A 14259-nucleotide genomic window follows, 5' to 3' on the forward strand; every position below is an offset into this window, starting at 1 on the left:
TCCTTTATTAGACAGGAAGGGGAAACACAGTGACCATGGATGAGGGAAATGCTGAAGTACTTAACGCCTTCTTGGCCTCAGACTTTAGTAGTAGGAGCAGTGGTCTCCTGAGTACCACTCCCCCTGATCTAGTGGACAGGGACGGGGAGCAGAATGAGTCCCCCATAATTCAAGGGGAAAAGGTGAGTGACCTAACACAGCACTTAGACACACATGTCTGGGGGGCCGGATGGGATCCAGCCGAGGGTACTGAGGGAGCTTGTCGGTGTTCTCACCAAGCCACTCTCCATCCTTTACCAGAAGTCCTGGCAAAATGGGGAGCTCCCAGGTGACTGGAGGTTTGCAAATGGGACATCCATCCAGAGGGCAACAAAGAGGGTTCGGGGAACTACAGGCCTGTCATTCTGACCTCGGTACCTGGAAAGGTTACGGAACAGATCATCCTGAGTGCCAGGACACGTCATGGCACTGTGGAATTTGGATAATGAGGGCTCTGTGCTCAAAGAACGATTAAGACTGGCCTTGCCATCTCTTGTGTCCCCTGGAGGAGTGGAGACTCGCCTGGCTCTGAGGGGATGCGGATCAGGAGGGAGCCCTGTGGAGGCAGGACAGCCCTGCTTTTGGTCAGCAAAGACAAGAAGATAACAGGAACCGTTGCAGGTCTTTGCTTCTTCAAAGGGCCGTCATGTCCAATGAGTGACCTTTGCCTCATTGCCTGTGAAATGCATATTAAAGTTGACCCCCCTGCATGCGCTAATGAGGATTATAGACATCATGTGAAACATATATGACCGTAGCACTCATCTCTGCACCCAAATCATACTACACGTCACCTGGTGGAGGGAAACCTCATAATTTTGGAAATAAAAAGACAGAGAAAATGACTGCTAAACTGGGAGAGAAGAACCTCGACACCTGAGGGACCGGTCGAGGGGCTGCATTCTCTCCCTCCACCCCAGGCAGGGACGCCTTCCTGGGTCAGCGCTGCGCCTTTCACCCTCTGGTGAATGTTACCCTGAGCTGTTGTGTTATTACTATTTTTACCAGCAATATTAACCTCCATTAGTAGCGCTATTGTAGTTAGTGAATTTATCAACGCCAATCTCAAATCTGTTCTGAGGTTCTCAATAAAATAAATCATTATGATTGATTGTGAATCTGACTCACTGCAAGTCCTTTGCTGGGACTCTGACAGACAAAACTAAAACTACATTCCTTTTGACACGACAGGCACGAACAGGACAACCAGGCGATCAGGCCCAGTCAGCATGGGCTTGTGAAAGGGAAGTCCTGCTTGACAAACCTGATCTCCTTCTATGACCAGGTGATCCGCTTGGTGGGTGAGGGAAAGGCTGTGGATGTTGTTTCCCTGGACTGTAGTGAAGTCTTTGACAACATTTCCGACAGCATTCTCCTGGAGAAACTGGCTGCCCATGGTTTACATGTCTTTTACTGGCAAAAAATCTGCCTGGAGGCCTTGCCCAAAGAGTGGTGACGAATGGAGTTCAATCCAGTTGGTGGCTGGCCACGAGTGGTGCTCCCCAGGGCTCAGTACTGGGGCCTGTTCTCTTTAACATCTTCATCAATGATCTGGAGAAGGTGATCGAGTGCATCTTCAGTAAGTTCATAGAGGACACCCATTTGGGTGGGAGTGTTGATCTGCTGGAGGGTAGGATAGCTCCCCAGAGGGATCTGGATGGGCTGGATCGATGGGCTGAGGCCAACGGGATCAACAAGGCCAACTGCTGGGCCCTGCCCTTGTGTCACACCAATCCCATGCAGCACTACAGGCTGGGGGAAGAGTGGCTGGAGCTGCCGGGCAGAAAAGGACCTGGGGATGTTGGTCGACTGTCAGCTGAATATGAGCCAGCAGCGTGCCCAGGTGGCCAAGACTCCCTCAGCATTTCCCCTTGGATTATGGGGGCTTCATTCTTCTCCCCACCCCTATCTACTATCGCAGGGGTCTGGGTACTCAGGGAACAACTGGTCCTACTACTATAGGCTGAGGCAATTAAGGTATTAAGTACCTCAGCCTTTTCCTCATCCTTGGTCACTATCTTACCGCCCCATCTAATAAAGGATGGAGAGTCTCCTTAGTCCTCCTTTTCTTGCTAATGTCTTTGTAAAAACTCTCTTTATTGTGCTTAACGTCCAAACAGTCCTGGTTGTTTATGCTCACGTGACTGATTTCTGACCAGAAAGGTGCACGGTGTTATTTTTTATTTTTTATTTATTTTTTACGTTTGAAAAAAATATACAAGCACATTTTCATCATCTGAATCATCGGAGCACGTTTAAGAAATGGCCGAGTTTCCCACCATGACAGAATTTCCTGGGAGTGTACTAATGGCAGAAGAAATACTGATCTTCCCCTGTATTTGTATTACCACTACTCTGTTAATTACTTCATCGACCTCGTTACTCAGGTGTTTCCACCTCTCCTGGTTCAATGGCCATGTCTAAGGACATCTTTTCAGCAGACTACCTGGACGCCTGCCCTTCCCATTGCTCTCGGGTTTCTCCTCTGCTTACTCTTTGGCCAGTCAGATGCCTCTCCACTCTCTGCTTTCTGCTTTGAGGTTCAGGGAGTTAGAAACCTGCCCCATCGTTCAGAAGTCTCTTTAACTCTTTAGTCAACACCTTCCTTGTGTTTATATCTATCCTTTCTTACCTCTCTGTCTAAAAATGTTCTTGTCTGGACACCCCTTGTGAAAGCTGGATGACAGGAGATGCTGCTTAGACTTTGCCTACATGTGAGGAGAGAGTTCTATAGTTTATTAAATTACATCAAGTTTAACTTTTCTTTGTCGGCAATGAAGAGAAACCTTTCTGTGCCGTTGTGCAGACCGGTCTCTAAGGAAAGCAGGTGGGAGCTGGTGGAAAGGAGCTGTACCATCCAGCTGCAGAGTGCGGTGGAGAAGCCTGATGCGAGGAAAAGGGATGCAAGTGCGAAGTGGCCGAGGAGGGAACTGGTGGGCTTGAGGAGGTGAGGAGTGAGGTTGTCCATACAGTGTTGGACCTAAAGGGACTGCTTCTCCTGCCTGTACAGGTGTCTGCAGGAGACCCGCTGGATCAATACCTGTTGGAGAATGCTGTTCTCACTTCTTCTATAAACTAAAACAAGATAGAAAATACCCTTGAAAGAAAGAATCCTCCTTTATGAGATCTTCACGTAAAGCTTCATATTAGGTACCCAACTGAAACCTCTCCAATTAGTTGTACAAGTCCTAAGGCCTTAAAGAAAATTACAGGCAGAGACACAGCTCATTAGGGCTTTCTGTATCTTAATGAGCCCCATGGCATATTTGGTGCTGGGTCCATGAACCTCAGATGCCAAGAGGAGATTGAAGAAACCTCTCAAGAAATCAAAGTCAGAAGCAAACCCCAAAGTACCTTGAAGTATAAACAGGCCCCTGCGAGGGCCATTCCTGACAAAGCCTCCCCAGGGACTCGTTAGAGCAGATCACAGGAGGCCATGATGGCAGGAAGGCAAAGGTGCTGTGCAGGCAGCTCAGGTGCTGAGAAACCCCTGGCTTTGTTTGATGAAGCAGAAAGGCCAAGCCCTGACCCCCAGACCCTGGGAAGGCAGATCCTGACCCTTTTGTGTGGGTTAAGGTTCTTCCTGAGGACGTGGGGAGTGCAATGCCAAAGACAGGACAATGGTACGACACCTCCCGGCCTCCCTGGGAGGGTTGCAAGGAGGCAACGATGCCCCATTGCCATGAGGATGATGTGTGTCTTCTTAGGCCTTTGTGGCCAGGCCATCAGCCATAGCCAAGGGGGCAAAGACCTGGGTCCTGCCAGGGCCTTTCAGCCCTGACAGCGCCCCTGGCCATCTGCACCACAGGCTGTCCTACACTGTCCCATGCCTGTGCCTGTTTCCCTGCAGGCTGCAGACACCCAATGTACTTCCCCGTCTTGTTCTCACGCCAGCATGTCCCTATCTGTACCGGTGTCTCTCCTTCCTCACCAGATGTTCTTTGAAACACAAAGCCATGGGCTGGTCCAGACTCCCTCTCAGGGACTTTTTGCATCACAGCACCACCCTCAGAATGACATTTCTTCATCCTCGGGTGCACTTTGGACGTCCAAAGCTGCAGTGTCTGATGATTTTCCTTTGCCATCCCATTTCCCACTGTCAAAAATGGTGCCATCATCTTGAAAAGAAATGTTCAAACTGTCTTGAGCTACTGCTATTCTTCCCTCAGCCTCCACTTCACTGGGCTAAGTAGCCCAGGTCTCTCAGCCCCTCCACACACGGCCCCTAACCCCATATTGGCAGATGTGACCATTCCTTCCAATTCCTCCAGAACAGGGAGTCAACCTCCCTGTGGCACACCGCTCCTGATGTGGCCGCACTCCTGCTGAGTCAGGACGGACAAGCACTCCCCATTGCCTGGTGGCCATTCTCCTCCCCACGTGCTCATGGCCATATTCCTGTTGAGCCCCATTGGCTGCTCTGGCCGACCTTGGGATGCCCTGGAAGGAGGTTCTTGGGACAGTTTCCCCTGTCTGTCCATGCAGCAACAAGCCAGGCTGGATCTTTGGAGTGAGGGACTCTTCCTGAGGGCTCCCATGGGCATGGGGATGGTCTACAGTTTCCCAAGTCTCTGTATGCTGCCTTTTCTGGTGGGGGACCACAGAGGCTGCCAGCCTTGCAGGGGACCCAGGAGAGGTCTTCCTGTGGTCACAGCTGGACCCCAGTCCTCCAGCTCAGCCCCGCTGAAGAGCCTTGTCTAGGGGTGACTTTTGAGGTAAGTGCTGACACCCAGGGTGGGGAAGGTTGCCTGAAGAACATGTTCTGGGCACAAGGACTGAAGGATGGCAGCAAAGTGATGTGGCTTCCTTCAGTGCAAGCCCTGATACAGGGCCCCAGCCTTCCTTTCCATGACACCCTTCAGGAGGGATGATGGCACCAAGAGATGGCAAGTGGTGGACACCAATCCTTCTCCAGCCACCTCCCAGGCCTGGTGGAGCACCAGCACAGCAAGGACTCTGCACCGTGAGCGTCCTTTAGGGTACCCAAACTCTGGGTATTGTCTTGGAGCGGCTGAACACATTCATTTTTCTCTCCAAGGCTATTTCTAGCCGTGGTGGGCTCCTCTGATCTCTCGCCACCCCTCCTCTGGTCCAGCCTGGTGGCGCTGTGCTCCTCACAGGGCCCCACGCTGGCAGTGATGCTCCACAGAGCAAGTGGGCTGTGGGCCCTTGGAGTGACTCCACACTGGCTGTGCTGGTCAGGGAGGGAAGCAGAATCAGCTGGAGGGGCCGCACTGCCACTGAGCTCCTTCCCAGGGGTCTACAGCTGTGGAATGGGCTCAGAGCTTTCTTCATGACTCAGGATGTTTTCCCACGTGCACATTGACCCATCCATGGGCTTTTACTGAAGGACACACGAATCACTCTCCAGTCTCCTTTTGGAGGGTCCCACCGGCCTCCCCTGGGATGGCAGAGCCCTTGTTTGCTTGTGGATACTGTTACGGTTTGAGAAAACCCATAACAATTTATGGTCATTTAGACAATTATTCTCTCACCCAATGACCCCTCCACACCCAGAAAGGGGAATTGGGGAACAAAAAGAAACACGAGGGTTGAAATATAAATAGATTTAATAGGATAAGACTAAATAATTAACAATAATACTAAAGAACCAGTATCAATCCCGATACTAATCTAAGATATACAAGAATTATTCTCAGCCCATTCCATCAGCAGGAAGCTGTGCACTCCCAGCAGGAACAGCAAGGGTTGGACACTGCAAGGGCTGAGGCTTTGGGGGGAAGGGAAGGGCTCAGGGGTCCAGAACCGGGGCGAGGAGTTCTCTGGACCATGACCATCAAGGGAGAGAGAAACTACACAGCAAACTTTTCTAATTTATATTGAATGTGACGATCATGGTATGAAATAATCCTGTTGGCCAGCCCAGGCCAAATGCCCAGGCCTTGCTCCTCCTTGTGCCTGCACCTGGCAAGGCTCAAAAACACCGAGACCTTGAATCCCACAGACTCTGGCTGGCTATAAAGTAAATATTTTCATGAATTCAGACACTAGAGACTTCTAAAAGTGCAGTTTTCCCCAGCACTGTAAGAGAAGTTAGTCCTGTGACACCCAACCCAGGACAGATACTTAAAATTAGTGAGACCTGGGTCCAGCCCTCTCTCCCCAGAATGTCTCCCAGTGCCCTCTCCCCATAAACCCTCCGAGAACCAAGCTCAGCAGCAGCCATGGCGAGTGCAGTTCCTGGAGCCTGCTCCTGCCTTCAGCAGGAAGAAGAGCCCAGGCTTCAGGAGCTGCCCTTGGGAGAGCTGCCCTCTGATTACAGAGATGCTCCTCAGGAAGCCAGCTCTGACACCGTGATGGCACATTTACCAAAGGCCTCTGTATTGTTCAGCACAGTAGGATCATGCTTCTGGAGATGTGGAGCAAATACAGACATTCCTGTATGAACACGATGACCACAGATGAAAAAGAAATGAAGCACAAACCACCCTGAGAAAAGCTAAGAAGAGTCTGTGAGGAGAGATGGGCAGCTCTACTGCTGCTGGAGGTGAACCCATTGAATGAGTTTCTTCAAAGCTTCTTTGAGCTCCTGGTTCCTCATGCTGTAGATGAGGGGGTTCACAGCTGGAGGCACCACCGAGTACAGAAATGACGCTAAGAGGTCCCGGGATGGGGAAGAGATGGAGGGGGGCTCAGGTATGCAAACATGGCAGTGCTGATAAACAGGGAGACCACGGCCAGGTGAGGGAGGCACGTGGAAAAAGCTTTGTGCCGTCCCTGCTCAGAGGGGATCCTCAGCACGGCCCTGAAGATCTGCACATAGGACACCACAATGAAAACAAAACACCCAAATGCTAAACAGGCACTGACCACAAGAAGCCCAAGTTCCCTGAGGCAGGAGTGTGAGCAGGAGAGCTTGAGGATCTGGGGAACTTCACAGAAGAACTGGTCCAGGACATTGCCCTGGCAGAGGGGTAGGGAAAATGTATTGGCCGTGTGCAGGAGAGCATTGAGAAACCCACTGCCCCAGGCAGCTGCTGCCATGTGGACACAAGCTCTGCTGCCCAGGAGGGTCCTGTAGTGCAGGGGTTGGCAGATGGCAACGTAGTGGTCGTAGGACATGACAGTGAGAAGACAATACTCTGATTTGTGATAAAGAAGAAAAAGAACAAGCGCTGGGCAGCGCATCCCCAGTAGGAGATGGCCCTGGTATCCCACAGGGAATTGGCCATGGCTTTGGGGACAGTGGTGGAGATGGATGCCAGGTCAAGAATGGAGAGGTTGAGGAGGAAGAAGTACATGGGGGTGTGGAGGCGGTGGTCACAGGCGATGGCGGTGATGATGAGTGCGTTTCCCAGGAGGGCAGCCAGGTAGATGCCCAGGAAGAGCCCGAAGTGCAAGAGCTGCAGGTCCCGTGTGTCTGCGAATGCCAGGAGGAGGAACTGGGTGATGGAGCTGCTGTTGGACATTTGCTACCACTGGCTGTGGTTATCTGTTGAGAAGGAAAAAGCAGTACAAAGTTCAGCCTGACTTCTCTGAGCAAAACTGATTGCATGTCTCATTGCAACCCCCCACTCAGGCTCTCTCTTTTCAGGAAGACCTCTCTGCAGCTCCCTCACTTGAGCTCCAGCCTTTGCTGGATGAGGGTGCCTTTGGGAGCAGGGACTCTGGAATGGGAAACTGAGGAGTCCTGGCTGTGCCGCAGGGTGATCTCAAATTAAATGTACTTGTGATACATCGAAGAACTTTTTGTCTCTGTTCCCTGCAATTTTCCCGGCTGCAGAACTGAGCTGAGGGGATTTTGTTTTGTTTAATGTGTTCTAGATTCACCTGCCACGTTTAGGAGTGGGTTTGGATGCTTGAAATCCTTCCCATTTCTAATGCACTCCAAGTGAAATCCTGTGGGTCCCGAGCAGCAAAGGGACTGTCCCTTAGTGCAGAGAGAGGAGAGCTGCTCTGCCCATCGGTCCTGTTCTCAGCTGCCCTGTGTTGGCAGCTTGGACCTGGAGGAGGGTCACGCTCCGATGTCCCCCTAAAAAGAAAGAGGACGCTGCAGAGAGCAGAGGAATCCAGGTTCAAAGAGCAGATTCACAGACTCCTCGCCCTTTCTCATCTCTCCCCTCCCAGACTGGGACACAGAGGGATCACTGCAGTGGCCCATCTAACGCTGCCCAGCAGCATTTCCATGGCCTCAGCACCCAGATGTCTTCTCCATGGGCATCCTGGGCAGCACAGAGATACTCTGGGAGAGCTGTGCCCTTCTGGAGGGCACCCTGCAGCCCCACAGGACACCCCAGGGAAAAAGCTGAATGTCCTGAGCTGGCCTGGAGGAGACTTGGACACGTTTCTCCCCTAGACACGTCTGTAGAGCAGGACCCAAAGGATGGGAGTCTGAACAGGAGCTGAATCTGCCGCCCCCGACCCCCATCCCGGCACTGACTCAGGAAAGCCAATGGTGAGAACCAGGGCAGCACAGGCAGGAGGGGACGGCAGTGAAATGCCACAATGCTCCTGGCCAAGGGAGGAGGGACACACAAACAAGATGGAAATCAGGGGTTTGCCCTTTCCTGGGCTCTGGCTGCTGCAGGGGTGATGCGCAGCCAAGACCCCATGGGCCTGAGGACAGAGGCTCTGCCTGGGCTGGGAAAGGAGACCAGGGAGGAGCTGCTCAGGGGAAGGTGTCTGTGCTGCAGGGACAGCAGGGAGGTGCCCACATCCCCTTCCCCAGCGTTTCTGGCGGCAGCTCCCTCTCACTCCCTGCCCATGTCTCTGCTGCCAGGAGCCGTCTCCCTGTCCCCAGCTCAACTCCTGCCACTGCTCACAAACCCCATCCCACCCGCTGGGCGCCCACCTCTGCCTGCAAACACCTCCCAGGGGCATCTCTGCGTGTGCAGGGGCTAAAGAGCAGATCACGCAAAACCTGATGCGGCTGCAAAGGGGAAGATGCTGCTGAGTGAATGTGCTGCCTGAGAAGTCCCCTTAGAAATGTCACGAGGAAGAGCCTAACCTGTGAGAAGCCCTGACCCATGCAGCACTCTCTTGACAGCAGAGGCACCGTGCCCTCACCTGCTCGTCCCTACCCTACCGTTGTGGTGGTCACTCCTTCCACCCACAGCTTCTCCCCACACTCCCCGGGCAGGCTACAGCTGACCCTGGCAGCAGCAGAATCCCTTCCCAGCACACAGTGCCCTGGGGTGTAGGGTCCCTGCTCTGATGGACAGCCCTGGGCAGCCCTGTTTGCGCACCCGGCTTCACGCCTCTGATGCCCCAAGGCCTTCTCTGAAGCATGTCCTCCTCCTCCACACCAGAAAACCCAGCAGAACCTTCCTGACAGGTCCTATCAGTCGTGGCATGTGCCAGGTCTAGGAGACGCTTCCAGGAACTCAGCTGCATTGCCCTGCAGCCAGAGACTTACCGTGTCAAAGCCTGGGAAGATTTCTCCCCCTGGTGAGCTCTCACTCACCACCCCAGACTGCCTTTACCTCTCTCTCACATCTCTTGTCTCCCCTCGGTGCCTGCAGGCAGTGCCCTCAGCCCTGCTGCGCTTGGCAGAGGAGCTGCTCCTGGGCAGAGCTGTCTCTCTGCCACGCTGCCCCATGGCCAGGAGCTCCCTCCATCCCAGGAGCCCGGCCCAGCTCAGCAGCAGAGCAACAGCCCAAGGCATCGCTTCCTCTGGCCCCTCTGGGCTCCCTCAGAGATGTCCCTGGGGCTCCAGGGCAACTGACTCGGAAACCAACTGAAGTCATTAATGATGTTTATTCCTTCCGCTGGGGAGAGACACTTCTTTCCAGCAGTGGCATTTCCCCTCTCAGAGACAGAGTTAGGTCCAAGAATGACCTCTTCTTGAGGTCACTGTGAGACAGGACACCCAGGCAGTGAAAGGGAGGAATCTCCTCTACCTCCTGTACCCATGCAAACCACAGGTGGCATTTGAGGTGCCAGAGGTGGTCCAAGACACTTGCAGATAACTGATGGAAACACTCAGAAGGACTGGGCAGCACCTGGGCTCATCTCCTCCTCCTCACCACCTCCTCCCTTGGAGGCTGGTGGAGCATGCCTTTGGCCAGCTGAAGTGACAGCAGATGTCCCCATTTAGGGCCATGAAGCTGATCCTGCACATTGTGTCCAGGGCAGCCCATAGAGCTATTCCTCTGAGAGAATGGAGTCATTGCCATCAGGAGAGCTAAGTCTCTCTCTTCTCCACCAGCTGCATTTACCAGCTCTCCAGGGGCAGTGAGGGCAGGTTTCTCAGAGACACCCCTCCAAGGCCTCACCTAACTCAGGGCAGCTGCTCAATTTGGAGGTTGACTCCATCCTGTGCTGCTGCCTGAGGTGCCAGGGCTCTCCAGCACAGCAGCACGCAGCCAGCAGGGACAGCACAGGACTTGCAGGAACACCGTCCCCATTCAGAGCAGCCACATCGTCACATTAAAGCAACCGCAGGGGGTCAAGTCCTGTCCCTTCTCCATCCAGTAGATGCTGGCAGTGCTGCTCCCGCATCCTTTAGTCATCCCTTTGATGATGCAATCAAGGAACAGAGCAATGGTTTTCACAGTGTTGGATCACAGGTTGTCCGTAGCCAAGGACATTTTCAAGAGCACCTTGTCCTTCCTGGAGATCAGCTTCACCTGCACCACAGGCCCTCCAGGGCTGCAGAGACACCACAGGCAGCAAAGCCCTCTCCTGCCAGGGCCGTGCAGTCCAGCCCTGCGTCTCTCTGGTCCGAAGGGTTTGCTCTCCTCAGGGACATTTCATTTCCTCTTTACAGGTGTGGCTACTGCTGAATTTTGTCAGAGAAGGTGCAGATGTGTCTGAGGTCCTCTTTGTCCTCTTTGTCTTCAGCCATAAGGTCTCCCAGGCCTGTGTTCCTTGAAGCAGGACTCTGGAGGAGAACAACCAGCAGTGGATGTGGGGCAAGTCAGGGGTTACTTGAGCAAGCTCAGACATGAAGTGGTGGGGCAGGATCGAAGGGTTCTGACAACTTGGGAATCAGATAGAATAGAATAGAATAGAATAGAATAGAATAGAATAGAATAGAATAGAATAGAATAGAATAGAATAATATTTGAATTGGAAGGACCTACATCAATCATCTAGTCCAACTGCCCAGCCAATTCAGGGTTGGTCAAAAGTTAAAGCATGTATTTAAAGGCATTTCCAAATGCCTCTTAATCACTGCCAATCTTGGGGCATCAACCACTTCTCTGGGAAGCCTGTTCCAGTGTTTGACCACCCTCTCGGTAAAGGAAAGCTTCTGGATGTCCAGTCTAAACCTCCCCTGCTCCAGCTTTGAACCATTCCCACGCGTCCTATCCCTGGTTGCCAGGGAGAAGAGACCAGCACCTCCCTCTCCACTTCCCCACCTCAGGGGACTGTAGAGAAGAAGAGACACACTGCCGATTACTAATCATAGTGAAACTTCAGAGAACAACTATATTTCTGCAGTGTTAACGTCCATCAGCATTCTCCCTGTGGGTCTGTCTATAACAGATGTCCCTGGAGTTGGTCCTGCGATAGTTATTTATCTGCGATGGCAGATGCTGGGAGTGTTTCAAAGCTGTGCGAGAGGAACCGGGAAGCTGGTGTTCCCTTGGTTCTCCAGCAGTATCCTTTGTCCTTCATGGACAACTAACTCTAAGATTCTGGGAGGCACAGTCCTTATTTCCAGGGCAGGGCTGCTCTTCTGCTCCTTGTGGTGAGCTGGTGTCCTTTCCTTTGCTTCCTCAAGGAGGATAAATCAGTATACAATGTGAGATGCCAGCTCGCAGGTACATGGAGGGTCTAAGAGCAGCTCCTGGGGGGATCCATACTGTCTCTGGGTCTATAGAGATACACACCTAAAGCTGACACAGCCCAGCACGCAAACAGCCCAACCTCCATTTCCCTTTCTCCACAGAGTGTGGGTTGTCCTGGCCTGGAGACCTCCCGAGGTCCCTTCCAGGATGAGTGATTGTGCCTTTCCTTCCACCATAGCTCTTCGCTTGATGGTGACATGGAGAGCGCACAGGTTCCCCATGACCAGAGAAGTCAGCAGGCCTAAGTCTGGTCCACTCAGCTGTGGCTTTTTTGGCCCACAAAACTCATTGACCCAAGGCTGCTGGGCTGGTAACCCCAAACGGGCCTCCTCATATCCTGAGCTGAATCTTTGCTTGTCCTTTTCCCCCGTTCCCACTCCCAGCTTTTTCTCTTTCATCGTTCTCATACGTTCCTCTACAAAGAACCCAATTCTCCTCTTTCCCACCAGCTCTGGCTTTCTGGCTTTGTGACCCCATTCAGTGTTTCTGAGACGGTTGTTGTGCAGATTCCAATGTTGGTCAGTATAAAACTAGTAACTCCTCTTCCTGTCTGCACTGCCCTGTGACTTCCCATGCTGTGATCGTGTGGTGATGGACCACGACAAGCCGGGTGAGCCGTCTGTAGGCAAACATTAACAGCCGACACAATGGAGCTTCAGTCCAGGTGTCCCTCTGTGGGAATTCCTGCTCGGGAGAGGTGGGGAGGAACCGGAGAGGGCCAAAGGAGGTTGGCGCGTGGCCTGTACTTTCGGCCCCAAACCCCATCTTTGCAGACCTCTTCCATCCATCTCCAAAACCCCAGATACATGCTGTCCCTGGAGAACCACCATGCTCTCCAGACAGCTCCAGATTCCCCTCCTAGAGGATTGGAGTCTTTAATGTCACCTGGGGGAAAGTCCTGGGAACTTCCCTCAGTTACACTCCCCGTCTTCCCTGTCACTAGGCGCTGGCTCATAAATCCAGTCCTATGTCTCTAAAAGGTCACAAAAAGACACTGAGCTTTTTACTCCCTACGACACAGAGGAAGAGGAACTTCAGGGGTGTGGTTCCTCAGGCCTTTCTGGAGAAGGAGCCCAGCCTGAAAGCGCTGCGCTGGAGGGATCCCGTTTTATTACAGAGATGCGATGAAGAGGCCAGCTCTGAGCAAGTGTTAACACACTTTTATAAGGGCAGGAGTAACACAAAATAGGCACATGCCTTGGATGAAGTGACAGAAAACCAAACACTTGTCAAGGAACATAAGAACCATAAATAACAACAGCAAAAATGAAAACAATAATTATATTTAAAACAAACAAACAAACAAACAAACAAGGAAAAAGCAAAGAAACAAACAAATAAAATAATAATAATAAAAAAAACCCCAAACCCCAAAAAAGATAAGAAACACCCCTACTCAAAAAAAATAATTAAAAAAAAAATCAAGAAACCCACAACACAAAACACAAAAACACAATACAAGAGAAAGCCAAAACCAGTGGAATCAGGTTACTTGGGACTCAAGTGTGGAGGGAGGGAATAATTTTTTCATTGTTCAAAAATGTCCATGGAATCACTTTTTTGATGGCATCCTTGAGCTCCTGGTTCCTCATGCTGTAGATGAGGGGGTTCACTGCTGGAGGCACCACCGAGTACAGAAATGACACCACCAGATCCAGAGATGGGAAGGAGATGGAGGGGGGCTTCAGGTAGGCAAACAAGACAGTGCTGACAAAGAGCGAGACCACGGCCAGGTGAGGGAGGCACGTGGAAAAGGCTTTGTGCCGTCCCTGCTCAGAGGGGATTCTCAGCACGGCCCTGAAGATCTGCACATAGGACACCACAATGAACACAAAACAGCCAAATGATAAACAGGCACTGACCACAAGAAGCCCAAGTTCCCTGAGGTAGGAGTGTGAGCAGGAGAGCTTGAGGATCTGGGGAACTTCACAGAAGAACTGGTCCAGGACATTGCCCTGGCAGAGGGGTAGGGAAAATGTATTGGCCGTGTGCAGGAGAGCATTGAGAAACCCACTGCCCCAGGCAGCTGCTGCCATGTGGACACAAGCTCTGCTGCCCAGGAGGGTCCCGTAGTGCAGGGGTTGGCAGATGGCAACGTAGCGGTCGTAGGACATGACAGTGAGAAGACAATACTCTGTTGTGATAAAGAAGAAAAAGAACAAGAGCTGGGCCACACATCCCCAGTAGGAGATGGCCCTGGAATCCCAGAGGTAAACTGTAAGAGATTTGGGGACAGTGGTGGAGATGGATCCCAGGTCAAGAACGGAGAGGTTGAGGAGGAAGAAGTACATGGGGGTGTGGAGGCAGTGGTCACAGGCGATGGCGGTGATGATGAGTGCGTTTCCCAGGAGGGCAGCCAGGTAGATGCCCAGGAAGAGCCAGAAGTGCAAGAGCTGCAGCTCCCGTGTGTCTGCGAATGCCAGGAGGAGGAACTGGGTGATGGAGCTCCTGTTGGGCATCTGCT

General features: G+C 52.3%; 1 protein-coding gene and 1 pseudogene across 1 annotated transcript; both read right to left on the minus strand.

Moving 5' to 3' along the window:
• Positions 1-77: 77 nt before the first annotated feature.
• On the minus strand, positions 78-7122 carry LOC141478484 (olfactory receptor 14J1-like; annotated as a pseudogene).
• A 6172-nt stretch (positions 7123-13294) lies between these two features.
• On the minus strand, positions 13295-13909 carry LOC141478485 (olfactory receptor 14J1-like). Its single transcript, XM_074167528.1, has one exon. It carries the CDS (start codon positions 13907-13909, stop codon positions 13295-13297), a length of 615 nt encoding a protein of 204 aa, XP_074023629.1.
• Positions 13910-14259: the final 350 nt, after the last annotated feature.

Source organism: Numenius arquata, unplaced genomic scaffold (assembly GCF_964106895.1).
Source record: "Numenius arquata unplaced genomic scaffold, bNumArq3.hap1.1 HAP1_SCAFFOLD_49, whole genome shotgun sequence".
Taxonomy (NCBI): Eukaryota; Metazoa; Chordata; class Aves; order Charadriiformes; family Scolopacidae; genus Numenius; species Numenius arquata.